Genomic DNA, 25,222 nt, shown 5'->3' with positions numbered 1-25,222 from the left:
TTAGACAAATTAGCTCCTGTATTAAATCCCCTGTGGTTGCCAAGTAACACTAGGTTACTACTGTAGTGTCATGCTGACATTTTCAGCTCATGTCAGAGCAGACAAACCCTATTTAATCCATTCATTTTAACTTTAACTTTAACATTTTAACTCATATTAAGAGAGAAGAAGAAGAATTACTGCTTTACGTCCAGTCTGTTGTTATAGTAAACTCATGTACAACTCAGACCAAAGGAATGATTCCCCCTGCGGTTAAAATATTTACAGACCTCGATGCGCCGCCCTCGCTCGATGCGGATTGATGAGTAAAATGGCTGACTGGGCAGAAACCCAGTCCTCCAGAACTCTCAGTCAAACCCTCTGATCAAACTATTAGTGGGAACATTTAACTGCGACCACGCGGCCGTCCTCCTGCATCGATCCGCATTGATCTCACTAATGTGGTCTCTGTAATGTTGGTGATGGCAGAACCAGTTCCAAGGTCTCTGCGCTCATTATGGATGCAATTCATTGATTGTGGTAAACAACAGACTGAAGGCAGATAATTGAGCAACGAGCCAGGTGACGCTTTTCTCCTCTGTGGAGGAATGAGATGTGAAACCGCCTCAAGATGTTAGAGAACAGCTGATCCACACGGACCCAGTTGTGTTGTTGCTAATGATGAAAAACCCCTCAACTAAAGGAATCATTTGCTGACTAAGATCAAACTATTTAATTAATCAGTAATTTGATTTGATCAGTAACTGTCAAACACTGTCAGACTGGCCTCCCTCTCTGTGTGCCTGTTATTCAGGGTGTGCATTGCATGAGATGGAGCTCTATGCCTGTCCTGGAACTGGGCTCAGTGACCAATCACAACCAAGTTTCAAGTCTCACTCTCACCTGACTCACTAGAGCTCCAAATGTGGATTAATCTACCTCTGAAAATAGTCCCCCACAAATGGAGTATTTCCTGCTGCAAAAACGACAGTGATCAGCTGTTTTAGGAAATTGCTGAGTCTTTTTTTAAATAATAAAAGTACTTTGTTTGTGTGAGGTGTTTTCTAAGATTTTGGTAGGAGCCAATGAGCTTGGAGCTGAGAGCCTGACTGTGACCCAGCTCAGGTTGAGGACTCAGTAGCATGACTCAGAGACACCAGTGATCAAAGTTCAAAACTCCAGCTCTGCAAATCAAGCAAAGAATGAGGAAATGGGCCAGTGTAAATACTGAGAGCTGATTAGGTAATTGGGAACAGGTGAGCAGGTGGGTGGGGAAAAGTCAGGTGGCTGAAAGGCGGGAAAGCCAGGGTTACTGCAGGGCAGGAGGGTGTGGCAATGGGTAAAGTGACATCTGCCCTCCCATACAAGTTAAAACAAAACATTGACTGAGCTGTCAAACAGGGGCTGCTTACTGTATCAAGCCATCTGTAAAAACATAAAAGTTGCCCAAGAAAAAAAATCATCCTGAACCTGCATCATATTTTGAATCTAATTGTTCTCTGTCTCCATCATTCTGAAACCACAACACAACAGATTTTGACAAAGACTAGTTTTCACTACTGTCACATAAAAAGAGGCAAAGATTCACTGATGTGACTATTTTGAATTTACATGACACAGGTGGGGAATGAATTTGGCATAAACAGCATCACTAATCTTGACACCTATTGTTGTGACACTATGCTGGAGAAGAGTTCACAGATTTAATGTTTAGAGGACAAATCTATATTTAAATCCAGACCATAATAATATGTGCTGCTCTAACTGAGCAGAACTGGATCCACAACAAGGCCAAGTAAATGTCTTGAGTATTCTGAACTGAATATGAGGCTCCATCTCTCAGCTCCACTTATCTATCCCTGGAAAGTCCAGTCCACTGTAATCCTAGAACACATACATGTGTGAAAAATTGCATTGCTATCATAGAATTACATTTTCATTTTCAAATTTACACAATCATCTTAATAAAGTTCCCAATAGGCTTCTATAATAAAAACTTCAGTAGCCTGACTGATGAAAACAAGCCGTTGACTTTTTTGAATGACATTTGCAAGTCTATACATCCAGAGTCTGTTTTTCTGCTGTATTAGTTCATGATTTACCACTTCTGACATTTAATCAATATTTTAATGGAATACACAACTGTTGATTCTTGACAAAGTCAGTGTCCTTTGTGTTAATCTATGGATTCTCTTTGCTTCAGGACAGATAATTCAGACTTAACTGTCCTTGGGCACTGGAGTAACGCATGTGACATTTAAGTCTTTTATTTAGTCAAAATTACTTTCAAATTAATGAACTGTATGTTTATGAATGTTTTAATCATTATTTATCAGTAACTTGAACTTTGTGCACAGCTGCTGTTGGTCTTATACTTGCAGTTTACCTTCACTTACCACCACAATTTATTGATTGTTGCTGCTGCTTGTGGACTTCATGCTGGTTCACTCTGTGTCCGTGAGGATGTGAGTACTTGTGTTCTGTAAATGTGTCTTTTAATAAAACAGCATGTTATGTAATATGAGTCCATCCTGCATCTAAGGGAAGGGCTGGCATGGGGAAAATAGCAGGAAGTTAACAAACGCCGTTCAGGCCCACTGCCAGAAAAGTAATGGCAGTCCGGCACAGGTGGCTGCTTCAGGCCTGGTTGTGGGTTATTGGATTCGGAAAACAAGGCGGACAGCACTTCAGCCAAATCTCTGGGCCCAGACCCGGACCCAGTCTTTGCCAGAATAATTTGAATAACAGCAGAAGAAAAGTAAACTGGGAAACAAACAAACGCCGAAACTTTTCGTACCTGTGACAGTTTCAGAAATGGACGAACAGGAAACGGGGTGTGCAGGGAAAAAACAGAGGTGCGCACATCTGTCTGATTTAACGACTGTGTAAATACGGGCATTTCGCCCAAAAGGCGCCAAATTTGCTTTAAATATGGAAGACAAAAAGCAGGAAGGTCGCAGTTGGCCCATGCCTGGCTCTGAGAACAGTCCCCGGTCTAAACACTCTGAAACTTCCCCCAGGCTTTATACGCTGTCTGCACGAAGAAATCTACTGCCCCGGTACCGGAGGTAAGTCCGACAGAGTCGGAGGCTTTGAATTTACTTTCTCAGCAGAGTGGTTTGAGAAAATGTTCATTTCGTGATGCTTCATGTGAGCAGTGCGATATTTACTGGCCTGAATGTAAAATAGGCAAACACAAACGTTTTCACATCACAAACTGAATATCAGTAAAAGGGAAACATAATTGTAGTTTAGATTCTAAGCAAACATTTATAGTAATTACTGTAAAAGTATGGAGTTATTTTTGTGCCTCATTCTTGAGCCACAGTGGGACTTTTTATGCACAGACAAATATATTTTGCAAATTATACTTTGAAAAATTGATATTTTTGAGCAAATAATACCATAACCTGAGCAAACTAAAATCTATTCTGTGCTCAATAAATCTATTCTGAGTTTGCTGTTATTCACAATATTAATGTGTGTCACTCAGTTTTAGTCAATTCTCTGAGAAGCTGCTAGACCAAAACTGAATACTTCACTTATACAAATATACTGGTAGTAAGCACTTGCATATACGTACATACTAGCATGCATATACTGTACATACATGTATACATACAGTTATGCATGTGTAGGCCAGTAGGCTCAATGAGCTACTGTGTGTGGCAGTTGCAATGTTTATTCCCAGGTGAATCCCGGTTTTGGTTTTTGTTTGACCGCTGTGGGACACCGTAGTTTTGAGGTGCGTTCCGTGCGGGAAGCCATCTTGGTTCAATGTTTCGTTCTCTCACGATACAAGGTAAGCAGTGTTAACAGCAGCCTGCATCATCTTAAAATAGCTTCATTTAAATCACACGTCCGGTCTTTCTGTTAAAACTGTGGTTAAACAACATGTTCGTTAACAGTTTGTCTTGGGTCTGAGACGTAAGCAGTTGTGTTTTCTGTCTTAAGGTTGATCGTAATATTAGCTAGCCGGCTAGCTTCCTGTGCGTCACCGTGGAAACGGTGGTGGATGTCTGACCTGGATGGTTACAGGTAGGCATGTTATTCATCTGTTATTTTAGCTCAGCAGTTAGTGATGGCTTCTCTCTCTCTCTCTTGCTTGGTGTTTTTGTAACTTCAGTGTAGAGGATTGTGATGTCTGCTGTCAGGGGAGGGGGGTGAGCTCCTAGCCGGTGAAACGGATCTGTGGCATCTCATCTCCGGGTTGGTGCTCCTATAAACGCGTCGGAGCCTCCGATCAGTTATGTGTTTTTAGAAACTAATTTCGGGGAAGCCCAATGTTCGTGGGTCTTAGCGGGTTTTTTGACCAGTGGAAATGGGGCTTTACTTTAGACACACAGACTCACTGGCCAACCGGAGCTGCTGTAGTCTGTGACTCAGCAGCCTTCAGTGTGATACTTGTGACGTGTAACCAATCAGGTGGTGCTGTGGACGGGACACTGCTCCAGACCGGAGTGGTGACTACACAGAGGGACATCTGCATTACAGCCAAAGAGGAACATTTGAGAATTAATTTATTTTTCGATCCCTTTGCCTCCACCTGTATCTTTACTCCTTCTTCTGTTTATTGGTGGTTGGTGTACCACCTAGTGGTGGCAACTTTCGGCTAAAGTGTGGTGCCTTCCGGATACATGGATACTCTCACTCATATACCCTCATACACATATTCTCACATTATGCTTGCATATCTATGCATGTTTTTATGAACATGCATATGCATGTATATACATGTATAACTTTATATATGTATCTGCATGGTAGTATGCATGTATGTGCAAGTGCCTAGTACCAATATATATGTATGTGAAGTATTCAGTTTTGGCCTAGGTGCCTTCTTATACATGATTGTATTTTATATTCTGAGCATAAATTTATAGTAATTACTCTAAAAGCAATCAAAATGTTTTCTATGCATCAATTGTGTTAATATCAGTCAAGTTAAGCTCAATGTCTTTGTTTTAACTTGAGTGTGAGTAATCAATATGTAATGTGGGCAAAGAACACGGTAATAGAAAATGATTTTGGAAAAACGCTTTATTGATTTTGAAGAAATAAAAACTCCCCCGACATGCTCCAATAAAAAAAAAAAAAAAAAAAAAACCTCAAGCCTTTATTAGCTTTACTTTTAAATGTCACCTTTTGGCGTTTGTGCTTGAACAAATTTTAAGTAAATGTTTGAGTTTGACCCATGGCCCTTTGCTGCATGTCATCCCCTCTCTCTCCCCAACTTTCCTGTCACTCTCTCACTGTCCCTATCTAAATAAATGCAAAAACTGCCCAAAAAATAACTTAAAAAAGAAAAAAAGACACTGTCTTTCACAGTGTCTTTCACCTCAGCTCTGATATCATTTGTTCAGTTTTTGTTTCAGTCTTGTTTTTCTTACAGAAGTTAAGTTTAAATGGATGATTGATAAATCTTATGTTCTTAAGTCCTTTGAGTGCTTCAAAAACATTTCACAGTCAAAAGAAAATGTCCTTATTTGCCCTGCAATGGAAAGTCATTTTATTTAATACATTTACTGTTATGTGTTTTCATAGGGACGCCAGAATCCACCCCAGACCAGAACCACATTGAGGTCCCCACAACCATCAAGAAATGGTAATTCATGCGAATGACTACACCCCATACGTATATGGGCTCGAATTAGGGTCAGAATGATTTTGAACTTGTACATGTTCACAAATAATTCCAATCTTTTTAGTTGTAAATCATCCTTTGTAAACCTATAAAATAAATCTGTGAGAAATTCAAGCTGTGCTCGTGTCAAAGAGATTTGTATTTGTTAAATGAACAAAGCATCAATGTTGAGGTTACACAAAGACATAAAAAAAAGACATGTCTGTGTACTCAAAAGTTTCCACAGTGTGTGCCACTCTGTGGCTCAAATTAGAGTCAAAAGGATTTTGAACTTGTAAAGTGATTTTCACAAATAATTCCAATGTTTGTAGTTGTGAATCAACCTTCGTAACCTGTAAAATAAAACTGCATGAGAAATTCCAGTTTGCATGTGTGAAGAGGTGTAGAAGAGCTTTGTATTTGTTAAAGGACAATGTGATTTTAAATTTGAACAAATGACATTAGTTGTGAGATAACACAAAGACCCTGAAAGAAGTGCTTTTGTCAACGTCTGTACACAGATAAAGTGCAGAAAATTAAACTAATCCTCTCAGGATATGCTGTGGACATGAAGGCAACAGAACCACCTGCCCTCTGATCCGACTGTCATTGTCCAGTTAGAGTCGGGTTTAAAAATAGGGTCAAAATTCTACTTGTAACTTCAGTTTCACACACTGTGTGGGAACTTTGAGCACCAAGTTGTACACAAAGCAGTTTGTCTTTCACAGTGTCTGTGTGTTGCCTCACCACTGGTCATTTGTTCGGTTTTATTCACAACGTCTTGTTTTTATTTTTACTAATGCAAAACTCGTTTATTGCAGTATTTTATTGTCTTTGGGGGTGATTTGCAGCACATTACAGCAGAACTGCATTGTAAACTAGAGTGAAATCCATCAGCATATTGTGGTTGATTTTACAGTTGTAGAGCTTTGGTCAGTAAAGTGATACATCAGAGTTGTTACTAATGGTTCCTCATTACTTCATTATGTCAATGAGTTCCTTCACAACAATCAGAGACAGCAAGTTTCCAAACAAGTGTTTTAATTATAATATTCAAGCCACATATTATACATATTCATATGTGTATGTGTATGTGTGTATATACTATACATATGGCCGGGCGCATTCTTTATTGGTGTTGCATTGTACATTGATGAATGAATTAAACAATTTCAACATAAGAATAATAAATAGGAAAATTTTATAAATAAATAAATAAATAAAGTATGAATACTTTGTAAATGCATTGTATGTCTGGCGCATGGCCCAGTTCAGGGCAAGCTAGCTGCCTCCCCGGCATTAGCATTAGCATTGATGAATGAATTTAATGATTGCATTAGATCGCAGATAACAAGTGGGGGGGTGCATGTTAGCATTAGCATCTAGCTTACTGGCATTGTTCATTAATGAATTTAATGATTTCATTTTAAGATTGCAAAATAACAAGCCGCCGCTCCACAGAGCAACAGTTGTTGAGGAGACAAGTCCTCCAACATATCACATCAAAACTGAACACGTCGGTGCTGCCAGAGTCACAGACTGTGAGTGGTGATAAGAAAATGGACGAGCGGAGGTTACACACGTCACCAGTATCTACATGAGGACATTGTGTCCGTGCAGACAGCTGAATGAGACAGTTTTAAGACAAAACTCACAGGATGTAAAAAAAACCAATAAAACTGCAATTCACAACTGATAAAAAAGACAGACGTGAGAAATGGCTCGACATAATTTGATTAATTGCACAATTGTTAGAAATTTGCACCAGTGAAGTACAACTTCACCTCGTCATTGTGTGGTTATGATCTTATAGAGAGAAAATCTAGTTTTAAGACCCGAACTGTTTAATTTATATTTGTTGCTCCTTTGTTTTAAATTTGTGTTTTATCCTTTTGATTCCACTTTTTCTGTTGTTGAAGTATTTAACAGGCAGAAAACCTTTGGAAATGTAGTGTTATTCCATCAGAGGAGAACTGTGCGGCTGCAATCAATAATCCTTTTCATAATCAATAGCCTACCTCTGACAATTACTTTCCATAATAATTGATTGATTTTATTTTTCAGTGTATAATTTGCCAGAAAATTGTGAAAAATGTCTGTCATTATCCCTCAAGCCCAAATTAACATATTCATATTGTCAATTCAGATTGTATTTATTTATCCCAAACACTCCCTGAAATCAAACCTTTCTTGAGTTCCTCTGGTGAGGGTTAAAGGCTTTTATGATGGTATTGGTAACACTTCATTTTGATTTACAGTGTAATTTTATTGTATGAATCAGGTACCAATAAACTTATGGACATGTTGGAGGAGAAATAAGTATTTTAGTGAATCCTGTATAACACACCTGTAAAACTGAGCTAATCTCTTTTATAGTATTTTCTCCTACACACCACAATAATGTTTGTTAGTACACATACATGAAACTACAATTTGTAATTTGTATTACACAGCAATGTCCATGGGCTTCAATATAATTTGTGACTGTTAACACCATTTAATTGTAATTCTTTCACAGTAACCTACTACAACAAAATTATACAAGAAAGTACAATCTATATTATAGAGTTTATGTAATCTACTATCAATTAATTAATTGATTAATCAACTAATCATTTCAGCCCAGCTCCTGGTTGGTTTCTGGGGTAAAAACATGGAGCTATAAACTGTGAGTATGTAAGTGTTTTCCTGTCAGTCCTCAGTGCACTGTCTCTTTAAAAGTCAAAAACAGAGAGAAAAGGACATGCGCGCTCCACCCAGAGCAAAAAAAAGAAAAGAAAAGAAAACTAAACGCGTAAACTTCAGTGTTTGGACTTTTCTCCTCCATGAGTTGTGTGTGTGTTGGACATGGTGAGTAGTGAAACATCGTATTTGTCATGTGTTCGCTCTCAGATATCGGAGAGTTACAGTGAGGAGCAGTCTGAGGGGTCAGCGGGAGTTTATCTGAAAAGGAAAATAAAAAAAAAAAAAGGAAACGGCAAGAAAGTGAGCGGAAAACATGGAGGTATCCAACAAAACAACTCGGAGTCACTTCACATGTAAACACGTTAAATCTACGAACTTCATCCGCTTCTTCTTTTATTTTAAAGCTGCACATTTGTCTGTTAAAACGACAGACTTTGAATATTCAGACGCTGCTGAACGTTTGACACTAAAACTGAATGTATTTAGTATTTTACCAAGTATTTCTATCATTATCATTATTATTATTATTATTATTATTATTGTTATTATTATTATATTTGTTAAAAATTGAGCTGCATTAATTCCCTCTGCTGAACACTGAACCTCTGGGTGGTTTTTCCTGATATATCCGCTTATTGTTCCGCACTTTTTTTCCCTCTTCCTTTGTGTTTGCGTGTTGCCTGAACCTGAACTCCACTCACCTTATTTACTGTTTGTTGTTTATAATGAAGACAGAGTCTGAAATATCACGACAGGCTTCATGCGCCTGTCAGGACAGATTTAACTCATTTAATGACATAAATATAGACATGAAAATTACATGCACGTGCAGAAATACTGTAGCACACCATGTCAGAGTAATGAAAAACACAATTACACAAACACATTAATCACATTACAGGAAGTACTGAGATCCTTTAATGAAGTAAAGATGCAGGTAAAGTAAAAAAGACACTGAATTACATCAAAAGCGTCATAAAAAACAACAACTAAAGTATGAATGTCTGCTGGTAATGTCTTATTATATCAGTAACCACTTTATTAGGTACACATGTTCAGTCGAATGCAATACAACCCATCATCCTCTTTTGTTCTTGTTGACGCTGTCAGAAAGATGTCCATGTTTATTATTCAGGTGGCAGTGGATGTTGTTGTACTGGACTAGTTTATATTGAAAGGTGTTTTTTGATCAGTCTGTCGTGTGTTTGAGTCTTTGTGTCTCGCACTTCCTCCCACTCTGGAAACAATAGATTAGAGCGAATGAGAAATGAAAGTGTGGTCCTCAGCAGGATTAGACTCTCTGCTCCTTCCTGACTCAGAGACCAGTAACTGACAAACACCAGCCGTCCACTCTGACCTCTATCTGAGAGGCAGGTTATGAAACAGTGTGCAAACACACACACACCTTTTTATTAATGCTGAACAGGTCTTTGGAATGAACTTGTTATCCAGAATGTCAACACGTGTTTTATTTTCTGCAGCCGAGCATGTGGAGCTCCACTGTGCACCTGTCGGCCACAGTAAATCTGATTTGATCTGAGGTGAGCTCTTCTGTTCACCTGTTGCTGTTGGTTTTTTTTTTTTCTGTCCCAGAGCGAAGATGAATGAGGACGCATTCGAGGTCCCGGAGAGGACCGAGTACCGCTACCTGGTCCAGGAGGAGGACGAGGAGGAGGTGCAGTATGCCCGTCACAGACACTACATCAGCCCCTTCCTGGTGCTCTCCAGACGCTGCATCTTCTTCATCTGCGTCGGCGTGCTCTCCCTGCTCGCCCTCGCCACCTACCTGGGCTACATGGCCCAGACGCTGCCGCCGGGCGTCGCCCAGGTGGCGACGGACTGTGGAGAGTACAGAGGAAGACACGTGAGTTTCGACTCTAGACAACTTTCTCATCCCATCCCACACTCTTCCTTGTCAAAACCTGGCGCCTACATTACCCACAATGCAACTCAACCTCTGATAGTTTGGTGGTAGATTGGGGTGGCAGCTGATGTAGGGATGAAGGGGGGGGGCAACAGAGGTCTGGTAGCTTCACTTCTTTCTAACTCCACACCCCCAGATGTTTTTGTTTTACTTTTTAAGACCTGTAGTCACCTGTCCCACGCTGACTCAGGTGACATCACCTGAGGACATTTATCAGAATCAACATATCCCAGTGGTAAATTATCTGCCACTTTCAATCTCAGTGTTGCTAATTTTTCAAGCCAAAGTGACAAATTCTTAATTCTTTCTGCCTCACTTTTCAATCACAGTAAACTCAAACGTCTTCTGTTTCGTATAGAAAGCCCAGACCTCGTCCACAGTCGACCTCGACACGTTCGTCTTTTAACTGAAAAACATTTTATTCTCAGAAAAGTCCAGTTTTTTTTTTAAACCTGAGTTTAACTTGTGACCTCTGAGCACATCTAGTTCCTTGTTTTAAAGCCTCTTTGGTTTTCACTTCCCTAACAACATGTCATAGATATTATTTATGAATTTAAGTTCTTGCAGAAACGATAATAAAGCGAAGCTTGTGATGAAACTCCTTTGGCACTGAGCTGCCGCAGGAGTGAATTCAGCATGAAGCAGATTCCTATCATCACTTTACATTTAGTGTTTCTTATAATTCCCACACTGTCTGTATTTTTCCTTCATGGTGTTTCCCTTTAAGGAAGCTCCAGTTACTGTTGCACAACATGTTTATCACAGAGTCAAAACACCAGCAGAAACCACTTCACACAGAGAACAGCAAACACAGACCAGTTTCACAGTCACACACATCAGTTGATTTATTTATTTATTTAATAGGAAAAATGAATTTTAACTTAGTTTCAAAACAAGGCATAAAATGTTTTGCACAAAGAGTTTATAGTGTGTTTATGTAGTAAAAGTTTATTGTTTATGTATAATGTCATTAAAACAGTCAATTGCAAAAAAGTAAAATACAAAATCTTAAATACAACAGTTTGAAATCATTTGAATGTTCACCTGTTTAAGTGTGTTGGACAGTTGATGAGGTGACACATCCAAAGCTTTCATGACTCTACAGTAGCGCTGCAATGATTCATCAATCAGACAAAAAAATATTAATAATCCTCAAAGTAAATAAGTCCTAAAAATGCCGCTCACAGATTCCAGCTTCTCAGATTGTAAACTCAGTGTCTTTGAGTTTTGGACATTTGAAAACTTCCAATGAGCATTGAGCAGATAGGTTCATCAGTAATTTATTCAAAGCAGCTAAAAGTGATATTTGTATAATAACTCTGAATCAAATGACATGAATTAATTAAAGGAATAATCAGCTGAATCTGCAGCTCCCTCAGCTTTACAGAGTTTTACAGTGACTCTCAGCTCATTGTTTATCTGTCACTGCTCTGCTTCACTCTCATCCAGCTGTGTTCAGATAAACATCTGTAAAAACACACACTGTCCTCTACCTGCTCAGCAGCAAACAGCAGACACACTCAGTCAGAGAGCAGCTGGTGAACAGAGTAAAGAGCCAGATGTTTCCCTCAGCAGCCGGTGGAGACCAAACACAGAGCTAAAAGAGAGAGAGAGGGAACACTGGACTGAGATTCATCAGGTGGAAACAAACACCACAACACATGAAAACCTTTTTGCTTAAAACATGATGATTTGATGTTTGATTCTAACAAGAGGCAAAAAAACTAAGTTATTTATAGAGGTTTAATTGTTAGTTTCTGGTTAATAACAGATTAGAGTTAAATGGACTGTTGCAGAGCTGCAGCAGAGGTTTGTTGTTTCCTCTCTTTACATTGTGTTCTTGTCACTGTGTTTAATGTAAACTCTCTGTCTGCTGGTGTTTTCACTGTCATTCTGCAGTGCAAAGAAGAAGCCTGAAAGTAGAGTTGTTGTTGATTGGTTGATGATGTCAAACACCAGGCCTGTTTCACATTAACATCTGCTCCATCTGGTTTCTTTAAAGTCACTTTTTTAATCTTTCCTCCTCAGAAAAATGGAGCCTACTCCTTTAAGGGCATGGCCTACGCCGCTCCGCCCATTGGTGACCTGCGCTGGGCTCCTCCGGCTGACCCGGTGTGCAAGAGTGGGGTGAAGGACGCGGGCCGCTTCCGCAGCATGTGCCCTCAGGTGCGTCCCATGTCGAGCACGGGGAAGGTGATGGGCCAGGAGGATTGCCTCTTCGTCAACGTGTGGACGCCCACGCTGCGCCCCGACGCCAAGCTGCCCGTCATGGTCTGGATCCACGGAGGATACCTGCACATGCTCAGCGGGGGAGAGCCGGGCTACTCGCCCACAGAGAAGCTTGCCGCAGACACGGGGATGGTTTACGTCAGCTTCAACTACAGACTCAACGCCTTCGGCTTCCTGGCGCTGGAGATGCTGAGAGAAGGTTCTCCGAGAAACACCTCAGGTCAGTCGGCGACACAAACACACGAGGTAAACCTGCTGTTTGGTTCAGTGAAAACTTTGACTTGCTGGTGGCGCAACGTCGGATCACCAAGCTAATGAGGATTCAAGCTCTGGGGACCATGAATGTTGGTAACAGTTAGGGCGGGGTATTGTCAGTGATTTCCTGAATCCATTCATTCAGAGACATTTCAGTTACACGCCAGTTTTTCTTTGATCTGAATGAGAGTCACTGAGGTCAGTAATAACCTGGTGAACCAACAGATAAACACGACTTCTTCTTCTTTTGGTTTCTTTGTGCACATTTTACATTTGACTTTTTTTTTTTCCACTGTCTTCATGCTTTTTAAATTTGAAATGCAAACACACATTTGTCTTTAAACCTGTGCCTCCAGTGGAGCCGCGTCGGCCATGTTTTTGTCTGTCACGTCATGTGACCAGATCTCGAGTTACAGCGTCACACGTTCACAGGAGACTGTAAAAGACGGATATTAAAAGATTGATCTCTGGATTTTATGATTATTCAAACAGATCGATTACAGCCACAGTAATAGATATTTCAGTCAGAACAAGTCAGTATCAGTCTGCATCAGAATATTTTATTGATCCTAGGGGGAAATTAGATTTTGTTGCAGTTGCTCGCTCAGCAAAGAAAGAATAGATATAGTTATGTAATAGGTAAAGGTAAAGATACAAAGAATCATAAACTATAAAAATATGTACTTATACTATAAATATAAATAAAAAATGGAATATGTAAGGCTATGAATATAAATTGCACTGTTTGAATAATTTAATAAGTACAAATAAAGAAATGATGATGTGGCGTCAGACGCCCTGAGGGACATGTTGTATAGCTCGATGGCCACAGGCAGGAATGACTTCCTGTGACACTCTCTCTCTCTATGTAGAAGAAAAGACACTTGATTTTTAGTGTGTCATTGTGAAATTTAATGGCGGATTGACTGTTACATACATTCCTGTTTGTGCTAAAGTAGCACATGAATGCTAAACGCTCAGTCAGCTTGCAGCTCATTTTCAGGTTTGTAATTTGGTGCCACCGGAGGTCAAAGGGCGGCGTTTTCACTGGACTAAATTAGCTGAAACAAAGTGCATTAAAACGCAGCAGAGTTTGAACAAACAGCTTTTTACACGCTCGGTTAAAAAACACAAATGAGGATCAGGGAATTGGAGAAGTGTGTGATCGTCGCCGTGCAGCCGCAGGAAGCTTTAAAAGCCTAAATGAGATCAGTGTGGTGCATCACATTGTGTTAAAGAAGTGATAATGGGTGTGTGCGCTCTTATGAGCTGTGTGTCACTTAAAGCAGAGTCCTGAAATATTCATGGTGTTTGCATTGTGCTCAGTTTGAATGCTGAACAGTCCATCCCTTTTCCATTAAGATGTGAATGTTTCATGAATGTTAATGTCGTCTGGATAAATGAAGCTAATTCCTCTCTTCACGCTAACACGTTAACGCTGTGGGACACAGATCGCTGCATTGCGAGTCAAGCTGGGTGATTTCTGTTACGTAATCCACAAAAAAAAAAAAAAAAACTCTGCTGTGACCTTGATGTGAAGTGACCCGTTAAATGAGAGAGAGCCTCACATGACATGATAGCGTGATGACAGGGGCGCACGAGTCCTCTTCATCTTCCAGGAGCCGCTTCTTTCTCCCGCTCTCACGTTTCTAATTTTGAATCCTCCTAATTCCATGCCCCATTTCCTTCCTCGCTCCCTCCGCTTGAAAAGAGTTAAATTTAGTTCAGGCTGCCAGAACGCCACAGCCGGCCGCTTTTTGTTTCCAACGGAGAAATTGGGACGCCGGAAACAAGGCCACATCAAAGCAGGTTCTCGTTGCTAATTGATCCCTCCCTCCCCCAACCCCCCCACTCCTCACTCCTCACTCCTTCTCCTCTGCAGGGAACTATGGCTTCCTGGACCAGATCGCAGCTCTGAAGTGGGTCCAGAGGAACATCCACTTGTTCGGAGGAGATCCAGGGAAAGTCACCATCTTCGGACAGAGCTCAGGTACGGAAACAGGAAGTTGCTGTGACTACATGGTGAGTCTCACAGACCTGCCACAGAGGGTTTAACTACACCACCACCAACAACAACAATAACAAACTTTTCAAAGTGTCTGTCTACACTGTGAAGACGCTGGAAAGAGTCGCAGCAGAAACTGGCAGAACGAGATTCCTTCATGTGTTCACCTGGTTTTCAAGCCGGGACACGTGTTAGACAACGTAAGTTTATTTAAGAGGCAGAAAATAGAAAGAAAGAGAAATTGTTCAGAAAAATAAAACCATGTCAAAGGTTGTAACATGAAGAAATTATTAGAATGAAATTAAGAAAATATAATATAATAATAATAATATATATATATATATATATACACACACACACACACACACACACACACACACACATAAAGCTGCAGTAGAGAAATGTCAGATACTGTTTGTTTGAATTCAGAGCAATTTTTATTTTATTATTAATTTATTTTAGGGCTCCATAGTTTCTTCTTCTTCTGTGTTTTATTTGAAGTGTTGATCCAGAAGAAGATATAAAAACCATCTCAGTGTAGTTTTACATCTCCTCTCTCAGGCTTCTCTCTGGAGCTCTAGTAACAACAGGTCTGTGAGCCAATCAGAAGAGAGGAGGCTCTGAGCCTCTCTACAGTATTAATATAGAAGCTAGACCTGATCTATAATCACACTACACATGGACAGAGACCTTTACACTGGAGGAGCTTTAAAGGTTTAAATATTGGTATCAGCAATTAGTCAAATAATAGTTTTTTTGTATTATTATAAAGTGATTAATCGTTTAAGTCATTTTTAAATCAAAAATGCAAAATATCTGATGGTTCCAGGTTCTTGAAAAGTAAGTATTTGCTGCTTTTCATAGAATAAAACCAAAGAATTAATCAAGAAAATAATCTCTAATGAAAATATTAATTAGTTGCAACCTGAATAGAGTTAACTACATTTTACAGAGTCATACGTTAGATCATCAACGACACACAGACTGGGTTCTTCAGTGATCTTCAGTCACACGTTTCACCTGTTGTGGTGCAGGTGGGACGTCGGTGTGGACCCTGATGATGTCCCCGCTGGCGAAGGGCCTCTTCCACGCGGCGGTGGACATGAGCGGTTCGTACGTCTACAACGCGACGCTGGCGCAGGCCGAGTCCAGCAACCTGGTGTTCCTGAAGAAGACGGGCTGCAGCGACCCGACCTGCCTCAGGGGTCTTCCTGTCCGACAGGTGCTGCAGGTGGGAAACACACAGCGTCTCCACTTCCTCCTCAACTCTCGCAACTTTTGTGGGAGTTTTCCTGTTAAATCTGAACAAAGGAATCATTTCTGTTGAAGCAGAGAAAAATCTAATAACAGAAAAATACAGTCGAGCAGTTCCTCCTTTTAATATTTGGAGATTTCATGAAATATCTGATTCATAGCTCGTGACATGATTTTAAAATTGCTCTTTCATTTTGATGGATTATAATGTCACATCCAGGTATTAGAGCTCCTGAGAGTTTCTAATTTTACTGTGAAAGTTAATGAAGAAATTGGACGCTGAACATAATGGAAAGATTTTTATTTCATACTTTTTTATTTTTCCTGTGAATCTTCCGCAGATGTGATTGAAGACAGGTGTTTCCACACCTTAACTCTGAGACGCCATTAAGATTATTATTTTTTTTTTTTTAAAGAGAAGAAGAAGCAGTCGTTTTCTGTTCAACGTGTCTGACTGTAGCTCTGAGATGAAGAATGAATAATATATGTGATGAGATGAAATAACAGGCAGTAAAAAGGATGACGACTGAACTTTCATAAGTGCAGCAGTCGTCACACTGTCTATTGCTGTTATTACTTTTATTAAATGTCACTTTACAATTTTCCAGCTGCCACTCAGGATTATTTTATATTTATTTACATTTTTCTTCAGCTTTTTCCTTTATTTGTTCTGTAAATTTGAATGAGATTTATTTTGTAATTCAGCGTTTTTGACGATTAATTCTTGATTTAAAGGCAGTGATATGTTCAGTTTTAAAGCTACATGTGTGTTTGAAAAGACCCACGAGAAAAACCCTCCTCCAGTCCTGTGTGTGTGTCTGAGCCTGACGGATCGGATTCCTCTGAGACATCACCAGACGTGGATTAATCCGCCTCTGAAAATAGTCCCCAACAAGCTTCACAGAGACCAGGTGTCTGCTGCAGAGACTGGTGTAGCTTAGTTCCCAAAATTCCTTCTTAACATAAACCACATACTGTAAAAAGTTGTATCTGCTGCTGATACAACTGGAAAATCACAGGAATAAACATCAAATCAGCCGAATCAGCATGATTTAATATCATTTCTGTTTCCTTCTCTCAGCACTTTTATTCTAAAGTTTTATAGATCTTTTTTTTTAAATATATTACAGATCAGATTTTATATAGAAATAAAACATATGATGAGCTTAAAATCAATTGGGTCAAATATTTTTGGCTTGTTCAGTAAAGCAGTTGGAGCCTCGTGTCACACGTCAGGTGTGTCGTTAGCAGATCATCCAGAGCGTGATTTCTCACCTGAACCTCGCAGGTGGTTCAGAGCCGAGGAGGAAAAATGATTCAATATTTCACAGAGAAAGAGAGAGAGAGAATATCCTGCAGCTGAAAAGAGATTTCTGTATCAGAACTTTCATTTCAGTAAAATGCAGCTGCAGCGTCGATGATTAATAATGTAATAATATCATATTTAATCATTTATCAGCACATTTTACTGCAGAACAAGAACAAGTTTTGATACTTTAAGAACATTTTGCTGCTGATACTGAACTTAAATGAAGGATGTGATTATTACCCCCCCCCCTCAGGCTGTGCCCTGGCAGGACTACCCCTCCTGGGCAGCAGATGACGCGACAGATCTCCCCACCAGAGGGCGCTTCGTCGGCCCCGTGGCGGTGGTGGACGGCTTCGTTCTGGAAGCTCCGCCTTTTGAGGTGTGGGAGAAGAAAGGAGACCACAGCGATGTCCCGTTCGTCGTCGGGACGACGGAGCAGGAGGCGGACTTCAGGTGAGAGCTCACCTGGCTCAAGTTCATCGCCGTCATCGGCTCGTCCTGTGATCAAACTGTGACTCGGTGCTTGTGTGTCTCCTCCACAGTCCTCCGGCTGGAAACATCTCCATGTGGACCTGGGGGGACTACCAGTGGTTCGTGACAGGTAATGGCTGCTGTGTGGACGTTAGTGACCCTGATGATGATGATGATGATGATGATGATGATGGTGGTGGTGGTGGTGTGGAGGAGAGCCTGACTCTTATATGGATGATGTTTGAACTGCCACACCACAGAGTTCAGTTTGAAGAAACTTTCAGCAGAAGAAAAGATCCTTTGTGAATTCTGCAGCTTTTTGTCCACTAACCTTTCTGACTGTCCTCCTTTCACCCTTCACCCCGGCTCCGCCATCAAATCAAATCAAATCAAATCAAATCAAATTTATTCATAAAGCACATTTGAAAACAGCTGACACAACACCAGGAAAACACAACAACATCAACCCGCCCCCCCGCCCCCCCTGGATTCCTGTCTATCTGTCACTGTACTGTCAGAATAAAGGCAAAAATGTCCAAAAATATAACTTTAATTTAAAAAAAAGAATAAAAGGTGTGTGATGCAGGGGGGAGCTGCTCCATTAGCGGCTTTAAAAACAAACAATAGAACCTTAAATTCTATCCTATAGCGAAGCGGGAGCCGATGCAGAGAGGCCAGGAGAGGAGTAATGTCAATCAGTCCATCATCAGTCAGTCCAGTCCTTACAGTCCTTAAAACACACATCTATCCCCAACATGTGGCACCATTAAATACTGAGATAAACAGTCCTTAAACACACAAAATACACTCGTGATAGCTTTACATATAAACCCAGAAGAACCGGACCAGCTTCAATAATGTCTCAGCTTTTGGATTACCTGTAAGATATAACCCTGTTTATTACACGTCAGATCAGTTAGCGTGTGTAGCATGTCACGCTAGCTAACGTGCACAGCAGGTTGCTGAATGTTTGATGAAGACTGTGAGCTGAGGTTCAGCTTGTTGAAATTTTCATGGGAATAGTTTTTCTCACGAGTCTCAGCGGCGGCTCGACACGGCGTCAGTGACAGTAAAGACCTCTCTGTGTTTTCTGACGCTGGTTGACGTCGAGGTCGTTTCTGCCAACGACGGGAAGATTAACACGTTTATTAAAAAGTCTGGTTCTGTAATTAGTTCAGTGGTTAGAAAATAATTTAGAGAGTTTGTTTTTAGTGATATGAAAAGATGGATTTATTTGTAAAGTTCCTCTCAACCACCAGGTAAAACACTGTTTTAAAAAGACGCAAACAGCTTTTAATGTGAAGTAAATAAAATATAAGATAAAACAGATAAAACATGAGTATAGGGATGAAGATTTCCAGTAATCCCCTTAATTAGTTATTACACATATTAACAATCAACAGTTTTTAAGTTAAAAATTTTAAATTACAAGACAAAGTGAGAAGAATCCAAGTAAATAAGATATCAGAGCGATGTTTTAAATATATAATAAACACCCAGGCTTCGTTAGAGGAGATAAATGAGAGTCAGCAGGTTTGATTAGACAATAATCATGTGATCAGATCTGTCTGGTTTCTGTATCTTCTCTTCTCCCCTCAGAGAAACTCCGGTCCTTCAGCGAGAATCTGACCACGGCGGCGTTGAACCTGTATCCGTTCTCGTCCCGATGCCCCACCAGAAACCGCTGTCCGGAGAGAATGTACACCACCATGGTGTCCGACATCAGGGTCACCTGTCCCAACAACGACCTGGCCAGGAGGGCCGCAGGTAAACTCAGGCCCTGCAGCGTCTCGTATTTTAGAGCATTAGCGTGTGAGTGTTACAAATGCTTTTATTGTGAAAAACTAAGCTGGACCGATTCCTCTCTTGAGTTTCAGCTGCTGCAGCTCGTCACTGTTTCTCTGCCTCATGGAGTTTTGTGCCTGAGGGGCAGTTAAACTCACTGAGTGGTGAAGCTCTGAGTTAACTGACATTTAGCTGCTGTGAGAGGCAACCGCAAGGCATCATGGGTGTTTTTTTTCTACACGGTTCATTGGGGGGTTTTGTTATTTTTATTTTTTTTGTTGTGTGTAGCACAGCCTGTTTTTCTGGAGCTGCATAACAACCAGTCCGGATGACGATGATGAATCAGGGATTCGTTGATCACCCTATCGTCATTTTTCAGTGAACCCCCCCCCCCCAAGAAATATTCAGTTTATTCCTGAAGAATGAAACAGCTGCTCCTCTGTGTATTTAACACGTCTCTCTTAAAAAACATCATTAACACAGACAAAACTGAGTCCAGAAGAAACTATTAAAAACACATCAGTGTTGCAGGGAGACAGTTTCCTTCATGTCCCTCTGGAAATGATCCGGTGAGCAGCTGTTTGAGGACGTTACTGAGGAGTTTTTAAAGTATTTTTAAGTTTATATTTTGTTTTTAAAGGTTGATGTTGTCAGAGTGAGACGGAGCAGAGAAGTCAGAGGATTAGAAAGACTGAGATAACATCAGACTTTTCCTCTGTAGGCCTCTGTATATGAGTTCCTTTAGTTTCCTCCGAGAATATCGAACATTCAAACATAAACACCAGCTCATTGTATGTTCACACAGCAACTTCTTTCATTAGTGGTTTTGAAATATTCTTCGTTTTATGAAACTTTTCTCCCCTGAAGAAACGGAGTCGTCTCGTCCTGAGGGTTTTATTTTATTTAATAATCTTGTCTAAAAGTAAAAAAAAAAGGATTTAAAAAACTTGTGTGAATATTACAGATGTGCACCAGTTGTTGATGTCCCAGGTCCAATATGGTCACTCATCTGAATGTGATTAACCTCTCTGTGTCTGCAGCTGCTCTCGACAGCCCTGTGTATCGCTACGTGGTGACGCACACGCCGTCCGGACCGGTCAACGTGTCTGGAGACGTGCTGCCGTTCCCCAGCCGCTTCTCCTTCCACTGCCTGGACGCCGTGGCTTTCTTCGGCGGCCTGGAGTCCGTCCTGGGGAAGCCGCTCTCTGACCACGACAAGAGCTTCCAGGAGCTCGTCACACGTCACCTCGTCGGCTTCGCTAAAACAGGTGACGGTGCTTCATCCCACTGAGCTCGTGTTCACCGGCTCGTCTGTGTTTTGAGCATCAGCAGCATCAGACCTCCTGTAGCTGTGAAGTACAGGAAGTGTTTGATGCACTTTCACTTTAACTCGTGCTTTGTTTTCCGCTGCATGTGCAAATTAGTTTTCAAATGCTCCCTGGACCTCACAGGTACGACCACAGGAGGTCGTTGTAGAGCAGGTGAACGGCTTTCACAAACACGCCAAACTCCATTTTTAATTCTTGATATTTTAAAAGTTTCCTCGCTGAATGTCGGAGATGAACGCCGGTCTCTCTTTTGATCTGTTCTACATCTCGATGTTACTCTTGAACTTGCTGCGCCTGATTCTGGCAGTTTGGGCCGATATTCACACGGCGGCCATTTTTCGTCACGCGTCACACTGAGGGTGGGAAGCGTTGAACACTTTAATGTCTCTGAATAAATCTTGTAAATGGTCGAAAAATGTGACTTCACTTCCAGGCTTAATGTGCTTGATCTGCAGTGATCTTTCAGAATCCGTCGTCTTTTCTGTTGCTCATCGATCGAAATGTCAGAATCTCTGTTTATATGACTTGTTACCTGAGCGTGACGGAAAATGGCCGCTGTGTGACTATGTACAGGCCAGCTGAACGTTTGAAGGGAAATCTGTTAAAACATCTGTACAAACAACAAATCGATTGATCATATATATTTATATTTGTCAGTTGAAAGGATTTCTTTGGACTTCATCCCTTTTGTGCAGGAGGAGGGCTGCAAATGAAATTTTATTTATAATGTTTTCCACCGTCCTTCATCCTTAATTTAATTCATTTGTTATTTAGTTAGTCTATAAAATATTGATCTGAAATATAAAGAACAAACACGATCAGGTTATTTACTGCAGGTTCATCAATCGATGACCAGAAGAAACAAAGAAAATCAGGCTCTTTGTTTTGGAGGCTGAGGTGTTTTCAGATGATGACTGACCGAAACAGAATTTCTCTGGTTAAATTTCTCTGTTTGTAAATGGAGGAGCACAGAGAGAAGACGGAGGTGACAGAAGAATCAGAGCAGAACAAACTCCAGAGTCTGAACTCGGCTTTCACTCTGTCGTCTGGTGCCAGAGTCTCACCTCCTCCTTTCTGTCGTGCAGGTAAGATGGGGAGCGAGTGGCCCGAGTACCCAGCAGCCATTGCCCTCCTGTCCAACGAGCTGTGGTTGTCCCGGAACTACTCTGCCGCTCAGTGCGACCTGTGGAGGGAGAACGGCCTGTACGCCTACGCCTGGTCCAACTGAAGCTTCACCAACGCTTTGTGTCAACGCTGAGGTGAACTCACATAGACCAGATCCTGTGTCACCCGGCTCAAATCCTGCAGCAGCCATCTTTAAAAAGTCTAAAAACCAGACAGGAAGTAGAACATTTTATTGGTTTCGGAGTTATTGTTTATTGTTTTGGAGTAAAAACTGTCATATTTGTGTTTCAGTAACTCGTCTGACTTCAAGCGTCAGTTCAAATTACATCAAACTTATTTTCCTGCTTCCTGTGATGCAGGTGCTTTTGGTTTTATTTGTACAGACATTTAATTTCTAAGGTAAGGTAAGTGAGAAGGTGTTTTTTGTTTATGTTGTAATTTGGGTGAATTGACCCTTTATCAGTCTGGCTGCTGAAGTCACTGGGAGTCTGTTGAAGGTGTGAAGGAAACATGTCGACCAGTGCGACTGACAGTGAATCACACGATGAAGAAGAGAGAGTTATTCCTGTGTCGGGTCAGAGTGAAGTGAGTCTGTATGAAGATCTCCGTCCAGAATATTTAGATTTTTGAGTCGGCTGTTGAATATTAATCTCATCATGTCTGGTATTCTCCCGCCTCACAGGGATCTGCTTCAGGGATTCATACACTCTTTAAAAGTTCAAATTTTGTGTCTCAATCTTGAAGATTTCAGCTTCTGAGAAATTCTGAAATTATGTACTTTTATATTGGAGCGTTGCCTGACCCAAGATATTCAGTGTAATTAGATTAAATATAACTTCATTGAGGAACATGCACCAGAACCAGAACCAGAACCAGGTTTATTATCAAGCAGGTTTTCACATACGAGGAATTAGCTTTGGTGTTTTGGTGCGAAACAATAAACAAGAAGAAGAAAAAAGCAGGTCAGATACTTTAAAATGAACAGAAACATTTTACGATAAAATATTTATAATAAAAATGCGAAACCAGACAACAGTAGCTAATGATCCAAAACTCTTGAATTGAACCTGAAGCGGTTGGGGTTCCTGGGGGTCCAGGGTCCAGCAGGTAATCAGGTTTTATTGATGTAACTGTGGCTTTTGGAGAATTAACTCGTGGCCCCTGTTGGTCCCTGAACCCTGTTGTGGGAGCTGCCTTCATGACCCGATGTTGAACCGACCCTGACTTAATATAATATACTAGATAATGAGGTAAATGTTGGACTGTTGACCTTCAGGTGCGGTTGTTTGACCTTAAAAGCACCTTAAGCGTCGTCAGGACGCGGCTTCACCTGGTTTCTAATATTCTTGACATGGAAAAAAAAAAAAAAGCGGTTGACTAAAAGAAAGAAAATTACACTTTAATACTTTAATGCCTCGTCCTGTGGAGAATTCGACTCACAAGGAGCTAAAAACATGAGAAGAAGATTCAGTTTGTTGCCTGGTAGAGTTGATGTGGATTTTTAAATTCAGGGAAATGAAGTGGGGGGGGGGGGGGGGGGGGGGTGAGATGTGTAAGCTTGATTTTTGTAGTATTTCTTTTTGTTTGTTTGTTTCTGTGGAGCCTGTGAACGTGTCGGTGAATCACAGTGTTTGTGTTGTGAACTGGTGAAGTCCTGCTGTTTGCACTGACTCATAACCTCAACGCTTGGCCACTCAGTCTTTGCACTTTCCTGTGAACGTATGTTTTTTTTTTTTTGTTTTTTACGTGGATATTTGATTGTAGTCAGTTGAACCAAGTTCATTCCAGATGTTTATGAAGCTGCGTTTTAATTCACAAAACATTTCTTTTCCTTTTAAACTGACCACTGTCATTTTATCATCTGGTTGTTTTTAACAACGCGTGAGCTTTGCATTGTGTGTGTGTGTGTGTGTGTTTTTTAAAGATTTGCAAACAGTAATTATCCTTGAATATCATGTTGTGCTGTGTGTTGATTCACTTTATCACTTTATATGTTCAATAAATTGACACCAAATTAATTATTTGTATTTAATATTGAGTTTTTTTCAAAGGAGGGAAAGATTTGTTTTCTAGATTTAGAATTGTAGATTAGCCAACATTCTGCTGCAATTATTTATTTTTATTTTATTTAACCAGGTGAATCACGACGACTGTCAACAGCAAGAAAAACTCAAATAAACTAAAAGCAAAGACGACAACACACACACAATAAATACACAACTCTTACACTGGTGTTCTCTGATCTAGGCTGCTTGATTTCTATGTGTCAGCTTTACGATTATTATAACTTCAAAGCAATTATGATCTGAAACTGGAGAAATGGAAATACTAATACTAGGATAAAATGAAGTAATTAATTAGTTTGAAAGAGGAATAATTAAGGTTGAGAATATAAAACACATTAAATAATATGTAGTGTTCAGTTTGTCATCTGATCTGACATTTTAACTGTTTTTAAAGATCATTTCATTTTAAAACATTTAAGACATTATTTATATTTTCAGTTTTTTTATATAATGACATCTTTTTACCAAAATTATTTTGCAAATGATTTGTCAGCCCATCTGCAGTACCACTGCGACCCACCAGATGGCCCCAGAACCACAGCTTTAAATATTACTGACCTGAACATTGATATCTGGGTGGAAAACTCTCTTCATTTAAGTATTTTTACATTTTGTATGAATGAATGAAAACAATTAGATGATCAGTTTGTGGGTCTTGCTCTTGTATAGGAGGGGTGGTGGGGTGGGGGGGGGGGGGGCTTTACATGCCTGTGCCCACGTGCCCATTGTCTCATAATCCGTCCTTGTGTGTGGAGCATCCCTGCACTTCTCTCTCTCTCCAGCAGATGGCAGCAGAGGAAACCCTGAGGTGTGTGTGTGTGTGTGTGTGTGTGTGTGTGTGTGTGTGTGTGTGTGTGTGTGTGTGTGTGTGTGTGTGTGTGTGTGTGTGTGTGTGTGTGTTTGTCCCGTGTGTGTGTGTGTGTGTGTGTGTGTGTGTGTGTGTGTGTGTTCTGTGTCTTTAAGGCCGGGTCCTACAGCTCACACACGGCTGACGGGTGCCACGCTGCGGCGCCTGCTCAGTGCGCCTCCTCCTCCTCCCCCTGTCCCTGCTCCTCCGCTACTGCTGCTGCTCGGATCCTGGACCAGGAGCTCCTCTGTCCCGTACGTCTGCTGCACCCTGTACGTGCGTGCATGCGTGAGCGTGTGCGCGTATGTGTGTGTTAATGTGCTGTCTGAGTGTAACC

At 40.7% G+C, this 25,222-nt stretch overlaps 1 protein-coding gene across 3 annotated transcripts; it reads left to right on the top strand.

Moving 5' to 3' along the window:
• The first annotated feature begins 8,411 nt into the window (after positions 1–8,411).
• LOC111225340 (para-nitrobenzyl esterase-like) lies at positions 8,412–23,359 on the top strand. Of its 3 annotated transcripts, none has more exons than XM_022750145.1 (10): positions 8,412–8,452; positions 9,881–10,151; positions 12,240–12,660; positions 14,578–14,685; positions 15,735–15,931; positions 17,517–17,716; positions 17,806–17,864; positions 19,334–19,501; positions 20,560–20,787; positions 21,933–22,075. In XM_022750145.1, the coding sequence occupies exons 2-10, from the start codon at positions 9,888–9,890 to the stop codon at positions 22,073–22,075; spliced, it is 1,788 nt and encodes a 595-aa protein (XP_022605866.1). In that variant the 5' UTR covers positions 8,412–8,452; positions 9,881–9,887. The 3 variants fall into 3 exon arrangements, with proteins under 3 accessions (XP_022605866.1, XP_022605875.1, XP_022605883.1); XM_022750154.1 differs by lacking the exon at positions 8,412–8,452 and adding an exon at positions 8,514–8,606; XM_022750162.1 differs by lacking the exon at positions 8,412–8,452 and having other exon boundaries at positions 9,888–10,151; positions 21,933–23,359.
• The last annotated feature ends 1,863 nt before the right edge of the window (positions 23,360–25,222 follow it).

This window comes from Seriola dumerili, unplaced genomic scaffold, assembly GCF_002260705.1.
Source record: "Seriola dumerili isolate Sdu_G_001 unplaced genomic scaffold, Sdu_1.0 BDQW01000012.1, whole genome shotgun sequence".
In the NCBI taxonomy this organism is placed as follows: domain Eukaryota; kingdom Metazoa; phylum Chordata; class Actinopteri; order Carangiformes; family Carangidae; genus Seriola; species Seriola dumerili.
This window is presented reverse-complemented; position numbering and strand designations above follow the sequence as displayed.

What these genes read in the sequence shown, in the direction of transcription:
- LOC111225340 (XM_022750162.1), top strand. Translation starts at nt 9,888, where the DNA reads ATGAATGAGGACGCATTCGAGGTCCCGGAGAGGACCGAGTACCGCTAC. An exon ending in TTCTCCGAGAAACACCTCAG is followed by an intron (nt 12,661 to 14,577) that starts GTCAGTCGGCGA and finishes TCTCCTCTGCAG; the next exon opens with GGAACTATGGCTTCCTGGAC. An exon ending in GAGCAGGAGGCGGACTTCAG is followed by an intron (nt 17,717 to 17,805) that starts GTGAGAGCTCAC and finishes TCTCCTCCACAG; the next exon opens with TCCTCCGGCTGGAAACATCT.